The sequence below is a fragment of the Euprymna scolopes genome, chromosome 27 (genome assembly GCF_053919585.1).
Source record: "Euprymna scolopes isolate OS-2025 chromosome 27, ASM5391958v1, whole genome shotgun sequence".
Lineage (NCBI taxonomy): Eukaryota > Metazoa > Mollusca > Cephalopoda > Sepiida > Sepiolidae > Euprymna > Euprymna scolopes.
In genome coordinates, this window is record NC_136508.1 from 69,590,215 (window position 1) to 69,611,995 (window position 21,781).

Consider the following 21,781-nt stretch of genomic DNA (forward strand, 5'->3'; position numbering starts at 1 on the left):
CATGTTTTATATATGCAAGCTGTCTTAAACGTCACTCAAGGGTTTTCAACTTAAATAAATTCTTTATTTTTATATATATTTCTGTAATTTTAACACAATCTAATTAAGACAACGAGAAATCCAAAAGTATCTAAAATTTAAAAAATCTTTATTTATGAAAAACAATGTCTTTTGTTGCCCATTTTCAGCTTCTCATTTTCAAATCTTCAGTAACATTTTGGACTTTATATATATATATATATATATATATATATATATATATATATATATATATAATTAACAAAGAATTTGCTTTATAATAATATATACGAAATCTGCATTCATTAAAATATTATATTTAAGTGTATTTTACGACCGGACAACACCGGGTGGCCTGCCAGTATTATCTATTTGACAAATACTCAGCACTAGTTAACAGAAAATACTTAATTATCCTCCATGAAAATTCCCGACCACACGTTGCTAAACTGACCCTGCAGAAGTTGAACAAATTCGGCTACGAAACTCTGTCTCATCTGCCATACTCTCCAGACCTCTCACCAACCGACTATTACTTTTTTCAAGTTTCTCAACAACTTTCTACATAAGAAATGCTTTCAAGACCTAAGCGATATTATTTACGTTACTGGCAAAAATACACTTGTTTTGCGTTGGCAAAAATGTGTTGATTCTGATGGTGATTATTTCGATCAATAATTTTTTGTTGAGCTGAGATGTGCTCATTTGAATTTAAAAGTTAAAAACCGCAAGAACTTTGTTGTTAATCTGATAGGTAACGAATTATTTATGCAGCTAGGTACGTTCTTGAACGGTAGAGTGATACAACCATTTTAAGAGGCCTTAGAAATAGGCTGGATGTAGTCTTTCCTTTAAGGACTGTTAAGTGACTATTGCTCATTCGTTTACGACATGGAGTGAAAACCTGGGTGTGCCAAGCTCGAATCTAGTTCGTTCCATAGAACACTTTCATTCAGGATGTTGGCAACTTTCACGTGGTGCCTCATGTAAGTAACCAATGTCTTTCTAGAATGAATTCAAACTAAAAAGATATCAGGGAAACAAATGCCAACAATAGAATTATCTGATTCACAAGAAAAAAAATGAATATCAGATTTGAAGTGAAAGGGTAGCCTTAATAGCTTATGAAAGCAAAATTTTCTTCAAAGAGGATGGACGTTAATTTCGATTCGGACAAAACATAGATTATTCGAGGAAGTCACATATGAAGAGGTAATGAAAACTTGTAAAATCACATTTTGGGGACTGTTATCCTCATCTTCATAGTTATTGCTGTCTCACTACGTTTCGGCCAACTAATCCTTTGGCCTTCTTCATGTAATTAACCGCGACAGGATAGGAATGCTGGGTCTTGTAACTGTATCGCCAATAATTACTGCCTTCCATAGTTGTTATTCTCCCAACTAATCCCTGCCCTGCTTTGGGTTGAATTGAAACCGCTATCTTTAAACAATGTGCACCTGGAACCGTAGACACTCAACGCCTCTAGCTATTGCGCCACCAAGCAAAAACAACCATGAAGATGAGGATAATAATCCCCCCAAAAATTAATACACGAACTGATTCATCTTTGATGCATTTTCAAAACATCATGTGTCAGCTTCTCTATATTGGCGCAGTGGATAGAGGCGTTGAGTACCTACGGTTCCAAGTGATCATTGTCTGAAGACAGCGGTTTCAATCCTATCCAAAGCCTACCAGAGGTTTAGTTGACCAAAACGTGGAGAGACAACAACTATGGAAGGTAGTAATTACAAAACTCAGTATTCCTATCCCGTCGCGGTTGATCAATTGAAGAAGGGCAGAAAGTGAGTTAGCCGAAACGTGGTAAAACAACAGTAACTATAAAGATAAGGATAGCAGTCCGAAAAAAAAAAATTGAATACACGAATTATATAAAGCTTCATCTCAAATGATTAAAAAAAAATACACATAATAAAATAATAAATAAAACAGGTACATTTATATATGTCTCCCTATAGCTTGAAAAATCGTCCATTTTTTAAATGAGAGATGATTGTTTGCATTACTTAGAATTACCGACGAACGGTCTCATCTTGACTGTTATTTGCCAGCTGTTTCGGTCGGTGTAACCTCCGACCTTTTTCAGGTGTATAAGTCGCCGTGTTTAGTAAATGGAGAGGGTCAAAACATGGTAACTCATAAACCTGAAGAATGTCAAGGGTTACACCGAGCGAAACGTTGTGCAAATAACACTAAAGATCAGAACATTAATTTGATTAATCCAAATAATACAAGCCATATACAGTTAGTATTTGGCCTAACCTCGGAAAATATCTCAAATTTAGAAAAAAAAAAAAATCATTTATTGGAAGGGTAATCAAATCGGCATTTATATAATTTAATATTATCAAGATGCAAAAAAGTTTTTTTATGTTATGCAGATGTTATGATAATTTTTCAGAGTTATTTATTTTATGCTGACTCGAGATATGTGTGTATGTTCGAGGAGAAGAATATGTTGGACAAAGAAAAATAAGAGAGAGAGAGGAAGGGAGAGGCAAAGAGCGGGGGGGGGATAAATGTTATGTTATATTTTTGTCCCGGGTAATGCCGAGTAGCCCTGTTTGTTTATTATGAATACATGAACAAGTTGCATGGGTGTGGCATTTCTCAAAACGCCTTCAAATTCGTTTCGCGCATGCTCAATCAGACATAATTGGTCGTACCTATACATGACATGGACGTGTCAAAAATATATAACAAACAAACAAACAAACAAACAACAACTATACTCGTTTCACAGCCATTGGGCATTGAAAAAACATCAGGCATTCTCAAGAATAATTACGTCATCGTCACGTTCGTGCGCGGCTCTTTCGATTGGTCAATGCTCACCAACACTTCTTATATAAACAATACTTTCTGCTGAAGATTCGCTGTTCATTTCTAGAATTGCCAAGTGACAGACGTGCATGAGAAAAGTCTGACGGCGAGACGGGGACACAAGTCAAAAAGAACACAAAACAAGAGTAAGTATGATACAGCTTTGTCACTTGATTTTATTATTTTTTTGTATAATTTCTTTTCTCTCTTCGTTTTTTTTTGTTCTTTTATGAGATAATTGAAAAATCACTTCCTATTTTGAAAATCTTTTAATTTATTCATGAATTATATTTTTCACACACACACACACACACACACACACACACACACACACACACACACACACAAAAGCAATGGATAAAGAACAACATACACAATATGAGTTTTGATTTAAAATTTTATATGCTACCAATCATTCGACTTGATTTCTTCAAATCTATCGAGAATCGCATTAATTTATTTTCCTAAAATGACAGTGTTCATTCAGCCATTCATGGGAGATGGTTAGGTCGATGTGGGTCACTTGAATTGCGTCGTTGGCTGGGATCGAATGAAGACCAACGAATGTTCCATGCCATATTTTATTGTCATCAAAATCGGCGAAATTGCCCATTTTTCAATCAAATCGATTGGATGCCTGCTCTAGTTTCATCGGGAGGAGGAAACTTTACATGCTTTTCCGCATTGACTTAATCCATAATACATTGTCGGCTACATTGCACTGTAGAGAATCTACTGTTGATTTTATAAAATTAGTTTTATATAATGGCTTGAATTAAAGTTTAAAATGCAAAATTCCAGTATCCTGGTTCAGTTGTGTTCTAAACAGAAACATTCATTACGAACGCGCCCCTGTCTTATCAAAGAACTTTCTTTTATACGCCGGGCCTTTCTGCTTGTGTGGGGAGTAAAACTTCTCAGATGTATTTGTAATATTAGGCTTCATAATTTAATTCGTCCGCAATTTTTTTTGACATCAACTGCATCGGCTTCGAAAACGTATAACAGGCACTGATGAATGTTGATCAGTTCAATTTTTCCTGCATGAAGGAATTCATTGACTCATCTATGCTTTTGATGCACGTCCATGACAGGGGTTTCTTTCTTAGACCCCCACATCATCAATATCTAAATATCTAGGGATGACGTATTATAATACGAATGGATAATAAATTAGAATGGAAGACAAATACAATCTCAACTTATATATAAAAAAACAGTTTGTGTGTGTGTTTCATTCTTTTCTTTCGGACTGTTATCCTCGTCTTCGTATTGTTTCTTTTTCACCATGTTTTGACCAACTCATCCTCTGGCCTTCTTCAGGAAGATGAGGATAACCGCCCCCAAAATATATAAAAACGAAATACAGAAATTACTCATCTCAAAGGATTCCAATATAAAAAAAATGTATAATAATTTTGTTTATTGCTAAAAATATAATTTTTTTTATTTTTTATTATATTTTCACCCCAAACAAGGCACATTGCCACTTTGCTGTAGGGGGCTACTATCAGAGGCAGCAACTACTGGGGCACTATGTTGAGATTCGGGCAGCAAGATGGCGGTTCACGTTACACTTGAACTTCTGCATGTCAGTACAGTTAGGGAAGCAGGGACCTGGAATGAAATTCCAGAGTCTAGCGGTTCTGGGGAAGAAACTGCTGGAGTAGAAAGATCTTTTACATCTAGGGATCTCTACTGTGTGGGGATGGGATTTAGCTGCCTGTCGGGTTTGTCGAGGGTGTCTACGTCGTGGGGGCACAAGTGTCTGCAGTTCGTCAGAGCATTCACCATTAAAATACTTGTAGAACAGGCAGATGGATGCAACGTTTCGTCGATGGGACAGAGGCTGAAGCTTAGATGCCAGTTCAGGGCCTATCAGATTGGCGACTCTCTTTTGAACCTTGTCTAGGAGCGAGAGACAAGCAGCAGATGCACCAGCCCAAATGTGACAGCAATACTCCATACATGGGCGAATACTTTCAGGTGTCAGTAGTTTTCTAGCACGGTAGAAAGAGCCTACCTTTTTCGCAGCGGCCCTGGCAATGTTTTCAATATAATTGTTCCAACTCATGTATCCTGTGAACGTTAGGCCAAGCAGTTTGAAAGATGTACTCTCAGATAGGGATTAACTGGCCATTGCTATTGGTGGCAGAGAAGGTTTCTTGTAATTATTGAAGGAAACCAGTTTAGTCTTGGCAGCATTGAATGGTCCCATTCCCCTACAGATTGGAGGTCATCCTCTAGTGTTTTTGCCATTTCTTACGACATGTGTTCATTTGTTTTCCTGTCATGCCTGTTATAGAGTGTGATGTCATCAGCATATATACCCATCTCAGAGGCAGTTTTGTCGGGGAGGTCATTAATAAATATTAGGAACAATAGAGGCCCAATGATAGACCCCTGAGGCACTCCCGCATTTATATCACACTGTTTAGATATACGACCGTTGAGGACAACCTGGATTTTTCTCTTATCTAAGAAGGATTTAATTATGTTAAGTATTCTACCAGTGATACCGTATGATTTAATTTTCGTTTGAGGATTAGAATTATAAAACGGAAGAGAAAGCAAAGCAAATTTTAAGAGTAGTAATCTATATGTTGAATAGTATTCTGGGCAACGCCGGAATTATTACTGGTTGTGCACACACGCATATGGAGCTGGGTGCACACACGCAAATATTGTTGTCAAGTCTCCAAACCAAAAAATGTCATCAAAAGTCATAATCACTGAAAGAAGTGTGCAGAAGTTTTGAAATCAACAATCTTCAACTGACAAGTTTTTAAAACAGTCATATTGAAATTTGGCCTTGGACGAATTTAATAAGGGCCAGTTGAATGCGGCATGGAAAAACGAAATTCATATTTAAAGTTCTTGTGAATAAAAATACAAATGACACTGAGCCGATCGACTTGTCATTTTGTCGTCACCCACAACACTCCACCGCACACCATCTCTCTCTGCTGAAAATAAAACCCAAGGCTTTGTTATTTCTTGGTAGGAATTTTCATTGCAGCTTTCCGTCAAACAAAACCAAAGATGGATTAAATATTCCCGATTGTCCAAATATTGAAACCCCAAATAAGTATTGTTTGTCCTTTGTGTTCTAAAATTATTCTACATACACACACAAAGAACTCTAGATTAGACGATCCAACGCTATACTGTCATAGACAAACACACGCATATATACACGTCATGTAGATGCCTATGACACGTATATACACTCATACAATCTAGCCACTAGAAGACACACGTATGCATAATATATAACCCCGACAATATTACATAGCTATAACTACTGTGAATAATTTCCATTCCTCTCTATCTGTATTTTACATTAAACGAAAATTCCACGAGCAAAGTTTTTTTCCCAGAATCGCCCTTTTATTGAACATAATACGGCGAGGCTGCTTCATACAAATTCGGGGTATCGAAATCGGTATCGGAATAAAAAAAAAAAATGGTGTCTATTTTCCGATGCGAAGACGATTCTTTTAATTATTTAATTATGGTATTTTTTATTTGATTTTGTTTAAAGCAAAATCTTTCATTGCTGGTAATAATTGCAGAATAATAAATATTTATTGATTTTAAACTACTAGTGAAGCTAAAATCTATAGATCATCCTCCAAAAATCTAATTTTACGTTTAGGAAAATATCTGCATATTTAACATGTGTTTATTATAGAAATCGGGAAAAATAAAAAGTCTATAGTAAAATATTTAGGGATTTATAAAGAATCGGAATCGGAGTCGGTAATTGTATCGAAATCGGGAACTTGGTACTTCTGTCCATCCGTAGTTCAAAACAAGAACAAACACCGCTTAGGCGTTTCGCTAACACCGTAAAAATGTTTACTTAATGGCGGCTTTTCAAATAGTTGTTTAAAAAAAATATTTTATTTAAAAAATACATGGAATTTAAAATATCAATATGGATAAATTCTTAAAAATGAAGAATGGAAGTACCCATTGAATAGTATTTTTATAGGTGATTTTTTGGAATTAATACATACATATATTTTATCGAAGCAAGTTAAAATTCGTTGATTTTCTTTAAATCTTTTTTAAAGAAACCCGATTTAAAAAAGAAATATTGCATAATTGGCAATTAAACCTGATATTTAAAAAAAATTGGCATTTGCTCCTTTAATTGAAAAAAATTAGGGTTTCGATTACATTTTTCAAGTAGTTATAAGCTTGGAAAGATAGGAAGTCGAAGTATTCAATTTTTTATCACGCATTTTTAATGTCGGTTTCTGACACTACTCTAAAAAATGACAATATATACTTTAGCTAACTCAATAATTAAACAGTATGAGAACTTAGTAAAATATCTATTAATATTAAATAATAATTTACTTATATACGGGTTAAATTATACAACTAAACATGCACTATAATAAATACCCATTAGGCATAGCAGATATTACTTCAAACAATTAGAATTCATTTCTAGTTCTTAGGAAATTATAGTTATTTCCCTTTATTCTTAATAACTTCGAATAATGAAAGCAAGAAAATATGATAAACGGCTTTAATTATTGGAACGTTCTAATAAATAAAACTATAGATCAACATACGTTTTTTAAAAATTATTTAAACGATGTAATTTTCTGTTCATAGCAACGTGAAAATGGAGGGAGATGCTACTCTATCACCCAATTCTATGTTTTCTGTGTAAATTTAATTCAGAAAAAAACGTTAATTTTCAGAGTAGAAATTTATTGTTTGAATAAAGAATACAGTTTAGATTTTTTTCCTTAACTCATGGATTTTAGATGTAGGCTCATCTCCTCAGAGGGGAAGTCATTAGCATATATTAGATCTAATTTGAAATAATATTGTTAGTTAGCATATACAATAAAAATATATTAAAAACTTAATTTCATTTTTAGGGGGCATAGATAAAGATAATAGGTGAAATAATTCATTGAAAGGATATGAATTTATGGTATCCGGATGTTGTGGTAATCCTTGTATAGTGTGGTACATACTCAAACGATCATCACGAAGGATCAAATATCTTATATTAAATTGGAATCTACCTACAATGTGCATTTATTCAACAAACTCTGACTCTGACCACAATATATCACTCTATACCAGGATTACGACGACACTCGGATACCATAAATTCATATCGTTTTATTGTATATCCTTTCAATGTATCAGTTTTTGGCCGAAAATTTGGCCGCTAAGTGGTCAAAGTTGAAGGAGTTGACCTTTGCAGACTCTACCAAACTCCTCAGCCAATTTTCAATCTAAACACTTGAAATTTTGGATGTAGAGTTCCTAGACATGAGCCAAACTTTTTAATATATATATGCATATGCACATAAAGTCATGAAAAACACATAAGGCTCGAAGAAAGCCGGACTGATCTGCTAGTATATATATATATATATATATATATATATATATATATATATATATATATATATATATATATATATAAGTAGAATACTCCATTTCTTACGCTACTCGTGTTTCATCCAAAGCAAATATTTAACATCTCAAGTAGACGTAATTAAACAAACACATTTCATAAACGGAGGTGTAAATTACTTTATAATTATAATTTACACACGCCCATACACACATACACGCAGACACACATAAACATATACACACATAAACACATACACACATACACGATGATAAAAATCTTGCTCTATAATTTAAAAAAAGAAAACATTTGTTTATTATTTTTCATCCATGAGAAAGAAATTCAACACAAATCGTAAACAAAACAAATTCTATTTAATAACTACTTACATTCTAGCTTTAATGGAACATTTAAATTAACTAAAATTATTTCTTGTAATTAATTAATCACTAACTCAATTAAAAATTGACCAATTTCTTTTCAGCAATTGTTGATTTGCTTTCACAATATTTCGGATGATGAACTCTCTGGTCTTCTGTAGTCAAGTGTTATCGCTTAAAGTATTCTTAAGTTTCAGATGCATTTGATTGTTATATTTACAACATTTCGACCGCTGTATCCCCCGTTTTCCGGTGTTTCACTATCACCTTACACTCAGTAACCTTTATCCTCAAGTGACCTTCGGGTTTTTATAAGTGATGATTTCCTTGTAAAAATGTTCATAACATCTTTATTAGAATATATTCACAGCATTTCGACCGACGTACTTTTAAATCGAGTCTGAAAAAAAGAAATGTATTAATATCTACTCAAAATAAAAAATCTAACTTTTTGACCATCTCAATATTTTTAAATATATTATTTTTATTATTTCAGAATAAAGAAACATGCTAAGATTAATTTTACCTCTGTTGTTCCTGGCGATACAATCCGCCCTGGTGATCAGTTGGGATGAGGGTAAGTTATGTTTTTTTTATTAATTGAACTAATGTGCAACCAAGAAAAATTCTACACTCTGGCAATAGTCACAACATCAGTGATGTCCTAGGTGTGTCAGAAATTTCGTGAAAAATAGTGAATAATTCCACCCCGTCTTTCCAAGCTTATAACTCCTCGAAAAATGTAATTCAAGCCCTAATTGTTTTTCAATTAAAGGAGCAAGGACCAAGGTTTCATTAAAAAAAACAAAAAAAACAAACAAAAAAAAACAAACAAACAACGTGTTTTTATTTTTTAAAAAGGTTTTAAACTTCGGACTTTACAGGTAAATTTCTAAAAAACACTGCTTTTTTGTTTTAAATTTGAATATATTATTTATTGACCTTTTCTCTTCAATTTGTGATATATAAACTGTGTTGAGTAAATTAATTATTTACTTTTTAATAGAAACTTGTAAATGGGGCGGGGCGTTAATTAAAAAAAACGTTTGTCTAAAATATTGTATTTGGTTTACTGGAAAGAGCATAAAATTTCACACTGACCCTGAAAATATCGTTAAAATAGAATCAACAGAAAAATTTTGATAGATTTTTAAAGTTTAAAAATAGAAAAATATTGAGTTCGTAAAATTCATTACTGTTTTTTAAAAAATAAAAAAATATTTCTATTACGTTTAAAAAAACTTTAATAGTTTATTTTGGAAGTATAATCCATAAAGAAAATAAACAACCCACTTTTAAAAGAGAAATTACGAGTTTTTTTTATATTGTATTCGCAGTTTCGTGTTAGGGGTGTCAAAAATTCCTACAAAAATTCTGATACACTTATGTCCTCTGTATCAACTTCGGCCGTCTATCGCAACAGCAACACATGCTACATGAATTTCGATGGACAGAAATAGGCTCCTATATAAAACCAATAACCCCGAGTGTGCTTTTATAGGCTTACATATATGAAATGTGAATGTGAAAACGATGGTGTGTATTCTTCTCTCTATATTAGTTTGGATCTATCGAAGTATGGGGACAACGAAAACAATAACAAAAACAATATTTTTATATTAAAATCTTCATCTGGCTAAAAAATGAAAAACATGCGAGTAACCATACTGAAACCAGCAACTTCTTAGTTTCGTTAATATGATGTTTCTAAGAACTTACAATTGGTTGATGTATTTAATTACAAAATGAACCATAATAAGTTAAAAATTATACACCTGGGTTCCCTGATAACTAAATTATCTTTATAATTCGTCTAAATTACTTCCGACTAGATTAAAAAATTCGAAACCTGCCAAAAACATGGCGATTTTTACATCTGCCGAATGTCGGAGATTGCATTGATTGAAACCTTTTGCAGATAACACTCGAGATGTGATTAATCGCAGATTAATTTAAATAATATAAAATTCATAACTCATCTAAAAAGTTCACAACTGTTAAAATATTTACTTTATTAATTGGGGTATCTAATTAATTAAATACGTAATTTGGTAGAGATCGCAGAAGTCAATTTTTTTTTAAACTTTGAGCCCAAATTTGACCCCTTAACATTTATTATCTTGGTCTCAAATCAAAATACAAAGTTTTATCCTTATCTAAGTTAGATACATCTTAATTTTCAAGTCTTTAGAGCCAAAATTGGTGGTAGAATTTGGTAGAATCTTCAAAGGTCAACTCTTTCAACTTTAACCTTTTGGCAGCCAAATTTTCGCTCCAAAACTGATTAAAATACTTGCCGCATGCCTGAATACTCGTTATGTATAAATTTCAAATGTTTAAACCAACAATTGGCTGAGTAGTTTGCTAGACACTGCACAGGTAAAATCTTTTTCATTTTGACCCCTAGGCAACTCAAATTTTAGACCCAAACCGATTAAAAAGCTTGCCCTATCTGTGAATACCCGTTATATAAAATTTCAGATGTTTAGACCAGAAATTGGCTGAGTAATTTGGTAGAAGTCAGACTTTTTAATTTGACCCCAATTTTGACCCCCTAGGATTTATTGTTTTGAGATCAAATTGAATTAAAAATGTCCAAGCAACCTACATTTAAAATTTCAAATGTTTAGACTAAAAATTCGCGGAGGAGTTTGGTGGATTTTTCAAATGTCAAATCGTTGAACTTTGAGCCCTTGACAGCCACATTTCTGGCAAAACAAAACAATTAAAAAGATTTTCCCAAATCTCAATACCTCTTATGTCAAATCTTGAGTCTCTAGACCAAAAATTGGCAGAGTAGTTTGGTAGGGAAATGTACACAGACACACACACATACGGACATTTTTACATATATAGGTGCCATTAACAAAAATCGAAATTTAAAATGTAGCATTCAAAGATGGTGACGTTACCACTATACTAACGTGACACGCATGTGAACTGATTAAAAATTAGAAAGTAACAAAGATGAATGTATAAAATGTATAACGGTGTTTTCAATTTTGACCCATTTTTGACCCCTTAAAAACTATTTTAACCTACTAAATACCTATAAAAGGACGGTCCGTAAAAATCCAAGCATTTGAGACCCCTAGAGCCGCTCTGTGACTTTTAGTTTCGGGGGAGATAAAATTTGAAAATATGGAAACAAACAGACAGACAGAAATATGGCCGGTATATATATATATATATATATATATATATATATATATATATATATATATATGAGAGTTTGAAAATATGGAAATAGACAGACAGACAGATTTATAGCCTTTTAAATCATATATATATATATATATATATATATATATATATATATATATATATATATATATATATATACTACCATGGGTGCCCAGCGTTGCCTGGGTATTTGGAGGTGTATGTTGAGCAAAAAAAAAAAAAAGCGGTCAATAATTACTAACTGTGCCCCCTATTATGACCCCTTAGAAGTTATTGTTTTGGTCTTCCATCAAATTATTAAGTTAAATCCATATCCAAGGAACCTATATCTAAAATTTCAAGTGTGTAGACCCATAATTGTCGGAGGAGTTTTGTAGAGTTCTCAAAGGTCAAATCGTTGAACTTTGACCCCTTAATCGCCAAATCTCTGGCCCAAAACCGATCACACAGATTTTCTCAAACCTCAGTACCCGGTATATCCAATTTCGAGTATGTAGACTAAAAATTGACACAGACAAACACTTTCACTTTTATAGACACATAGAAATAAAAGTTTGAAAATATGGAAATAGACAGACAGATTTATAGCCTTTTAAAACATGCATATATATATATATATATATATATATATACATATATATACGTATATATATGTATATGTATATATATACATACATATATATGTATATACATATATATATATATATATATATATATATATATATACATATATATACGTATATATATGTATATGTATATATATACATACATATATATGTATATACATATATATATACACTTGTGCCCGATATTATTCATACCCCTCCTTGAAAATTGAGTTTATTAGGTGTAACTTTGTAAGAATTTATTGTTTACGTCCATATTGATACATATTCTTAATAAACCTCTTCTGATCATGTTCGTCATTTTAAAATCTCGGGATACTTGTAATAAAAGAAATATACAGCTATTTATAAAATCTGCAATGTTCAAAAATAATCATACCCCCTTATTTTTTAAGTATTAATCGAGTTTCTGACTGTTTGTTTCCTGTTTGATTCTTATTTTGAATGCTTTTATACAACCTTTGATTAATTTCATTTCGTTTTTTGCATTTTTCAGAAATTAAAATGATATCAACTGAAAACCAATAAAAGAATAAAAATTATTAGAATGGGGAAGAAAAAAGAGCTTAGTAATGATCTTAGGACTAAAATTGTGAATTCACATAAGGATGGTTTAGGTTACAAGTCAATTTCCAAGAAAGTTGAGGTCCCTACAGTAACAGTACAGAGCATCATCAAAAAATTCCAGAGCCACCACACAACAAACAACTTGATTGGTAGAGGAAGGAAAAGGAAACTGTCTGCTAGAGCCACCAGGAATATTGTAAGCAGTGTTAATGCAAATCCAACCACCACTACTAAGGACATTTTAGAAAATCTGGAGTCTTCTGGCATAAAAATATCAAGGCAAACATTGCAAAGGACTCTGCATGAAAATGGTCTGAAAGGAAGAAGACCAAGAAGGACTCCATTGCACACCGGAAAACACCTTGCAGCACGTCTAAAGTTTGCTAGGACCCATGTGAATTCTTCAGAGTCCGTTTTCTCAAGTATTTTGTGGACTGACGAAACAAAAATTGTATTGTTTGGCCATATGGATGCTTCTTACGTTTGGAGGAAGAAAGGAGCAGCTTACAACCCAAAGAACACCATACCCACGGTGAAACATGGTGGTGGTAGCCTAATGTTTTGGGGCTCCTTTTCGGCTAGTGGTCCAGGTAGTTTGGTCAAGATAGATGGAACCATGAAGAAGGGGCAATATTTGGAGATACTCCAGAAAAACATTAGACAGGATGCGGAGAAGCTCCATTTAGGACCAAACTGGGTCCTTCAACAGGATAATGATCCAAAAACATACTGCCAAAATAGTCAAGAAATGGTTTGAGGATAATCAAATTAATATTTTGGAATGGCCTAGCCAGAGTCCCGACCTGAACCCTATCGAAAACCTCTGGCACATATTGAAAACTGAGGTTAAAAAGCGGAAACCTAGAAATTTGAGGGATTTGGAGAACTACTGCATTGAATAATGGTCAAAAATCAGTGTTGATGCTTGTAAAAACCTTGTTGATAAATATCCAAAACGGTTACAGGCAGTTATTAAGAATAAAGGGCATGCTATTGACTATTAGTAAGAGAGGTATGAATAATTTTGAACTAGTGCCATTCTTGTTTTTCTTGGTGTACTGTTTCAAACTTGCATAATTTATTTATTTGTTGAGTTTAAATTAAATACTTATGCTTGATTTATTGTTTGAAATCCCTTTAATATTGTCTACCTTCTGGTTTGAGCAATATTCTTATAGAAATCTACAAAGATCCGAGGGGTATGAATAATATCGGGCACAAGTGTATATATATATATATATATATATATATATATATAAAGAGTTTGTAAAATATAGAAATAGACAGACAGATTTACAGCTTTTTATTTCATATATATATATATATATATATATATATATATATATAATGACTAAAAATGACTGTGTATTTTGTATCTCTGGTAAAAAGAAAGACGGAGGAAAAACTTTTAATAGGGGGTGAAAAAAATAATAATAAATAAGGATGTAGAGTCAGGCGACCGGTTTCGCTCTCACCTTTCAAATATTGATAGAGTTTTTTTTTTTTCTATAGTGAAACGAATTCAAACAGGGGAACGACTAAAATAAAATTCAACTATCGAAACAAGAAATAAATTAAAAAAATATGGGAAACGACTAAAATAAATCTGTCGTTATGATAATTATACAATGAATTTTTTTCAACCTCCATTAAACGTTTCCACCCCCGTCGTTCGTTTTACCATGGATACAAAAAAAAGTTAGTCTTCCTTTTTAAACAGCTATAATAAAGTTTTGTACCCCAAAAGAATAATTGTCGGGTTTCATTATGCTAGACCCGGCTGATTATAACAGATCGAATACTCAGCACCTTTCTGTTGACGAAGACTCGGAAATTTAAATTACATATACTGAGCTACACTAAACTTCGAAGAAGTCCACACAATCAAATATGTGACATAATTACTCGGAGGCATGAATGTAGCTCCACTCATTCCACAGAATAAAATCATTTTCTCTGAAGTAACCACCTCAAAGGCAGCACTTAAAAACATAATTTCTAAGCAAACCCACTAGAAAGTTAACAACGCGCCTAAACAAACAATATAAACTAATAAAAAACACTTTTTTAAATAAAATACTAATAAAAACATTTAAAAAAATTCCTTATAAACAGATAATAACAACAAAGAATTTAATATATCTTTTAAACATTAAACAAGGCTGAATTTACAAGTTATTGGTGCACATTTCCTTTTTGGTCCCCTGATAAAAAGAGGGTGGACCTATAAATTCACCCTTTTCCGTTCGTCCGTTCGTCTGTCCGCACTTTTCTAAATAACTGCGCCATTAATTTTTTGAAATTTTGCACAAACATTAAACAAGGCTGAATTTATAGGTTCACCCTCCTTTTGTCGGGAGACAAAAAATTATGCTCTTGTAAAGAAGAAAAATAATTTATGCATGCTTTTCACATTTTTGTAGTTTTATTGATACAGAAACAGGCCACTGTAGTCAGTAAAAGAAAGTAACTACAACCATAATTATCAAGGGAAGTAACTCTAGAGGATTTATCGTTATTCAGATCTCGAAGTTCAAATGTAGAAACCGCTGAAAAATATTTTTAATAAAATAACTTTTATTGCAAACGATTATGTTTCATTGAGGTAATTATCTGATTAATATTAATAAAATAACATAACAATAAAGATGATGATGATGATGATGATGATGATGTACCAGTCCTCTATGTTCATCTTAATATCATACACTCATTAACACTTTCCTTGAGTGACCTTCAAGTGTTGATAAGTGGTTACACACTTGTACAAAAATATTGTGTAAATATGTAGACACACTAAAAGCAGAGAACAGCGCCACGCACGGGCACATACACAAAAACATTTTCACTCTTTTGCATGATTTTTTTCATTATTATATTTGATTCCGACGAGTGACAGAGAGTACAGAAGCAGAATTGTATTTATGTAGGAAGATTTAAATGCTTATACAATGCATGTTCATAAAGCCATTTTGAAAAACAATTATTGAGTTTAATTTCATTTTATTAATATATAATATTTGAACATGTTTAATTTATATGTGTTGTATATTCGTCTATATGATGCGGTCGTACATTTAGGAGTATATATGAATGTGCCTGGTTTGTTTTACGTGGGACATATTTAATCGTCGCTAAGGATTTTAATGCATATATATCTTTGAAGTGTATATGTGATCGTCTAGTTATGAATGTAACATTTATAATAGACGGTGTTTACAATAATAGGGGATGGATAAGTTCTTTTTAGGGGATTAATATCGTCCAATGGAGAAATATCTTATACTTCTGGGTTGATCTTGATTTGACGGATACATGGAAACACTACGTCTTGGTTGTATTTGCAGCAACTTTATTTACCGATGTTTCACCATTATTTTTACATCTTCCATATCGACATTTCCATTACGGTCAGTGGACCGTCTCTCTATTTCTCTTGTCTCTCTCTTTCTCTCTCTCTGAATGAGTCTGCTAACTATTAAGTGTCGACCCCCACTAATTTCTTTGTGTCTCTCAAAAACATCTCTGTTCGTGTTTTTACCCTGGCCTGAGGTAGTTGCTAGTCTGGCTGCACTGCACAGCTGTGATATAGCGAAACTGTCTGTCTGTGGATTCCTTTCTCTCTCTCTCTTTCTCTGTCTCTCTCTGTCTCTCTGTCTGTCTGTCTGTCTCTCTCTCTCTCTCTCTCTCTCGATATATATATATATATGTATGTGCGTGTGTGTGCGTGTGTGTGTGTCCGTGTTTGCGCTTTCGTGTGCGTGCGTGTGTGTGCGTGTATTAAGTAATTGTACAGCACGTAATATCTCTGTTTAATTATTCTTTTCATTTAGTTTTTTCTGCTTTTCTTAAGATCGTTTCAGTGTTTTTGCTAAACATATTCTTATGTGTCGGTTTGTTCCATTTTTTGCGAGTACTTTCGACTGAATTCTCCCAGTCGTTAACGAGCATTATTTTTTTTAAAATGTCTGTTGAGTTTACCCTGAGTGGCAATGTAGTCATCTATGTTTATTTTTAATCATCAAATTTCTTTTCCCCAAGTAAACATTTCTGTGAACTATTTTAAGGTAAATATTTTCTTAACTTAAAATACCTTTTTCGCTTCGATTACATATTTCTGTTATCGAAATTCCTAGTAACTTACACACCGATAATCGGCCATGAACTGGTTCCTCGGGATTTTCTGCAAGCTAATAACATAACATATGTAATGATAAAGATTAAAGCCGACCCATATCCTAATCTTTATATCGAAAGGTTTTAAAAATATCTTTTTCTTTTCTTTTAACAGACATTTGCACGCAAGAAATTGTCACGGGACCTTGCAAGGGACATTTCGAAAGGTAGGTTTGTTTATCTCTTATTCACCTCCAGTAAGTGAAGGATAGGCACGGAGTCAGGTTTAAGGAGGAACACCGAAATCCTCGAGGACAAACCCTGGCTGCTAAAATAACACAGATCGGTCACAATGATCTTAATAAAACTGGTCTTCACCTGTTTGCTAACAGTTATCTTACTTTCCGTTTTCTTTAAAATATGAAAAGCACAGCTGCAAGTAATAAGTAATTTATTGTGTTGATATTAATGTTTAAACTAATGTTCGTTTGGATTTTACTTAAGATCTTAGAATCCTCTACAAAATCTAATCTAATCTAAGAAACCTCTGTAAAATCTTATATCTCTCTATATATATAAGCAAAAATGTGTGTATGTATGTATGTATGTATGTATGTATGAATGTATGTATGCATGTATGTATGTATGTTTGTATGTGTGTTTGTATGTCTCGAAAAAACTTTCGACTGACGGAACAAAAATTCACAAATTTGGTCTCATATTAAAGCCCGACCCCCGGACGACAAATATCGAAGTTTTGGCGCAAAAAGTCAACTCTAAGTTATTTAGCTGACCGTTTGTCTACGGGGGTGGTGGTGGTGACATTTTAATGATATTTATACGTAATTTAATAAACGCTGAGTCATGTTTCGTGACCTTTACGTCACCAAGCTGTAATGGCGGTCTGTATATGAAAACATTTCATATAATAAGAGGTTGTTTTCGATAAAAAGGCGACGATCATACAAATTACACGATTAACTTACACGTCATTAAAACGTTACCAAAGTTATTAGCAGGTTATAAATTGTTCGATACGATAGTTAAACGAAAAATAACAAGCCAAAAATGTGAAGTAAAAAAAAAAACGCTTAAAAAATATTAACGATCGATGTTTTTACAAAAAAACAAAGCCAAACGCCATTTTCTTTTTTAGTAACACTATTTCTCTTTAGAGTAAGGAAGACAAGAGAGAGAGAGAGAGACATAGAGAGAGAGAGAGAGAGAGAGAGAGGGAGAGAGGGAGAGATGTCTAGACAGGAAACGAGATTCGTTTTTACTATGTTTTAAAATGTAAACAATGCATCTAAAACATTACATATACGAAATATGAGTGAATGGATTTGATCACATCCCAGGCATAAATCCTCTTTTTCTCTACAGCTTGAGCTCCCAGGTATAATCTCCCCTTATTTTCTTAGTGGGAGGGGGGCAAATCCTCCTTATGTTCGAGTAACGTTTGTTTCTCTACAGCTTGAGATTCCAGGTATAACCTCCACCTTATTTTCTTAGAGGAAGGGGGCGGCGAAAGATGAGACCGCTTGAAATCTAAGACAGATACTACATTTTGATCTTAGCCAAAAGACCAAGTAACCGTCTTATACAGCCTCATTTTCTACCAAGCATTATCTTCTATTATAAAAATTTATATTTATCAATTACTAAATTGAGACAAGATGTCATATTCCAAAAATCACATCTGAACTTAGAACATTATTATTTAGAAGGGTATCCTTATTTTCGAGTGACGTTTGTTTCTCTAAAGCTTGACATGCAAAGCATGGCCTCCTCCTTATTTTCTTAGTAGGGGTGGGGGCGAAAGATGAGACTGCTTGAATTCTAAGAACAGATAGTACACTTTGATATTAGCCAAAAGAATATGTAGTCTGGTCATTCTAAGATGGGTGACTACTTGGGATTACCAAATGACTTATGCAGATCACTAAAGTTAAGCAATATGTATTCTGGGCATTATCAGATGGGTGACTACTAGGGAATACACTATGCTTTATGTAGATCACCAAAGTTAAGCAACAATGCGGTTGGTCATTCTAAGATGGGTGACTATTTGGAATTAGCAAATGCTTTATGCAGATCACTAAAGTTAAGTCATATGTAGTCTGGTCATTCTAAGATGGGTGACTACTTGGGATTACCAAATGACTTATGCAGATCATTAAGTTAAGCAATATGTTGTCTGGTCATTATCAGATGGGTGACTACTTGGGAATACAAAATGCTTTATGTATATCACCAAAGTTAAGCAACATTGAGGAGTGTCATTTTAAGATGGGTGACTACTTGGGATTACCAAATGAGTTATGCAGATCACTAATCACTCGATTGTTATAATACGTAAGTGACCTCCCTTGGATGTAGTTTCATTGTCGAATACCAGTAGATTAATATACAATCATTGGTATAATATGCAAGTGACCTCCCTTGAATGTAGCTTCGTTGTCGAACAGCATTAGGATAATATGCATTCATTGTTACAATATTCAAGTGACCTCCTTAGGATGTAGCTTCGTTGGCAAATACCATGAGAATAATATGCGGTCATTGTTATAATATATAAATGACCTCTCTTGGATGTAGCTTCATTGCCGAATACCATTAGAGTAATATACGATCATTGTTATAATATGCAAGTGACCTCCCTTGGATGTAGCTTCATTGTCGAATTCCATTAGATTAATATACAATCATTGTTACAATATGCAAGTGGTCTCCCTTGGGTGTAGCTTCATTGTCGAATACCATTAGATTAATATACAATCATTGTTACAATATGCAAGTGGCCTCTCTTGGGTGTAGCTTCATTGTCGAATACCATTAGATTAATATACAATCATTGTTATAATAAGCAAGTGAACTCCTTTGAATGTAGCTTCATTGTGAAATACCATTAGATTAATATACAATCATTGTTATAATATGCAAGTAACCTCCCTTGGATGTAGCTTCATGTAAGTATACCATTAGAATTATATACAAACATTCTTACAATATGCAAGTGATCTCCCTTTAATGTATCTTGGTTGTCGAATACCATTAGAATAATAAACAATCATTGTTATAATATGCAAGTGACCTCTCTTAGATGTAGCTTCATTGTTGAATATCATTACATAAATACACAATCATTGTTATAATATGCGAGTAAACTCCCCAGGATGTAACTTCATTGTCGACTACAATTAGATTATGCAAGTGACCTCCCTTGGATGTAGCTTTATTGTGGAATACCATTAGATTAATATGCAATCATTGTAATATTATGCCAGTGAACTCTCTTCGATGATGCTTCATAGCTGGATATTTGTACTAGCAGAATACCCAGCGTTGCCGGTGATTAGATAAGAAAGGTGAAAATATGTCCTAGCAAAATACCCGACGTTGCCTGGGATTGGATGAGATAGGTGGGATGTTTCCTAGGAGAATACCTGGGATCGGATAAGATAGGTGGATATTTGTGATAACAGAATACCTTATATAGAAAGTTGAGGCGATTATGTCGTAAAATCATGAACAATTATTGTCCAAATAAGTAACATATCCAAGAACTATGGAGAAAGATGAAACGTGAGTTATTTGATTGGTGTGTTTGTAATGAAATAGCTAGTCTGACAATGTCTCAAATGTATTTTTTGCAAGAGGAAGGGAATTATGTGGGTTAAATAATGAAAAATGATTGTCGAAATTAGTAACATATCAAAGAATTATAAAAAATGTGAGTTATTTGATTGGTGTGCTTGTAAGAAAAAAAAAACCAAAAAAAAAAAAAACCGGCCAGACAATGTCTTAAAGTTATTGTTTTAGTAAGAGGAAGAGGATTATGTTGGTTAAATCATGAAAACCGATTGTCGAAATTAGCAACACATTCAAGAAATATGAATAGTAATTACATGTAAGATATATGTGTTTATAATGAAATAAACAGCCCATATATAGTCTCAAAGTTATTATTTTAGTAAGAGGGGGCCAATTATGTGGGTTACATGATAAAAAATGATCGTAAAAATTAGTAACATATCCAAGAATTATGACAAATGAGTAAATTTGAGTTATTTGTTTGGTGTGTTCTTAATAAAATAGAAAGCTAAGATGATGCATCAAAGTTATTATTTTTGTAAGAACGGGCTATAATTAGTGTTATATCAAGAAAAATGATTATCGAAATTAATAAAATATCCAAGAATTATGAAAAATGATGGCATGTGAGTTATTTGATTAGTGTGTTTGTAATGAAATAGACAGCCCAGACAATATCTAAAATATATTATTTTAGTAAGAGGTGGGCGATAATGTTGGGTAACTCATGAAACATGATTGTCGAAATAAGTAACATATCCAAGAATTACGAAAAGTTATGAAATGTAAGTTATTTATTTGTGTGTTTATAATGAACTAAACAGCCCAGAAAAAATCTCAGAGTTATTTCTTTAGTAGAACGAGGTCAATTATATGGGTTTAATCATGTAGAATTACTGTCGAAATTAGTAACATATCCAAGAATTATGAAAAATGATGAAATGTGAGTTATTTGATTGGTGTGTTTATAATAAAATAACTAGCCAGATAATATCTCTAAGTTATTATTTTAGTTGGAAGAAAAGCGATTATTTGAATTAAATTATTAAAAATGA

General features: G+C 33.0%; 1 protein-coding gene across 1 annotated transcript in view; it reads left to right on the forward strand.

Annotated features, from left to right (window-relative positions):
• The first annotated feature begins 2,855 nt into the window (after nt 1-2,855).
• The window catches only part of LOC145248713 (carboxypeptidase inhibitor SmCI-like), a 94,609-nt gene continuing 75,683 nt past the window's right edge, over nt 2,856-21,781 (forward strand). Inside the window, exons 1-3 of the mRNA XM_080110365.1 lie at nt 2,856-3,011; nt 9,137-9,217; nt 17,308-17,359. Coding sequence (XP_079966491.1) covers nt 9,148-9,217; nt 17,308-17,359 — 122 coding nt within the window. The 5' untranslated portion in view covers nt 2,856-3,011; nt 9,137-9,147. The remainder of the gene's footprint in view (nt 3,012-9,136; nt 9,218-17,307; nt 17,360-21,781) is intronic.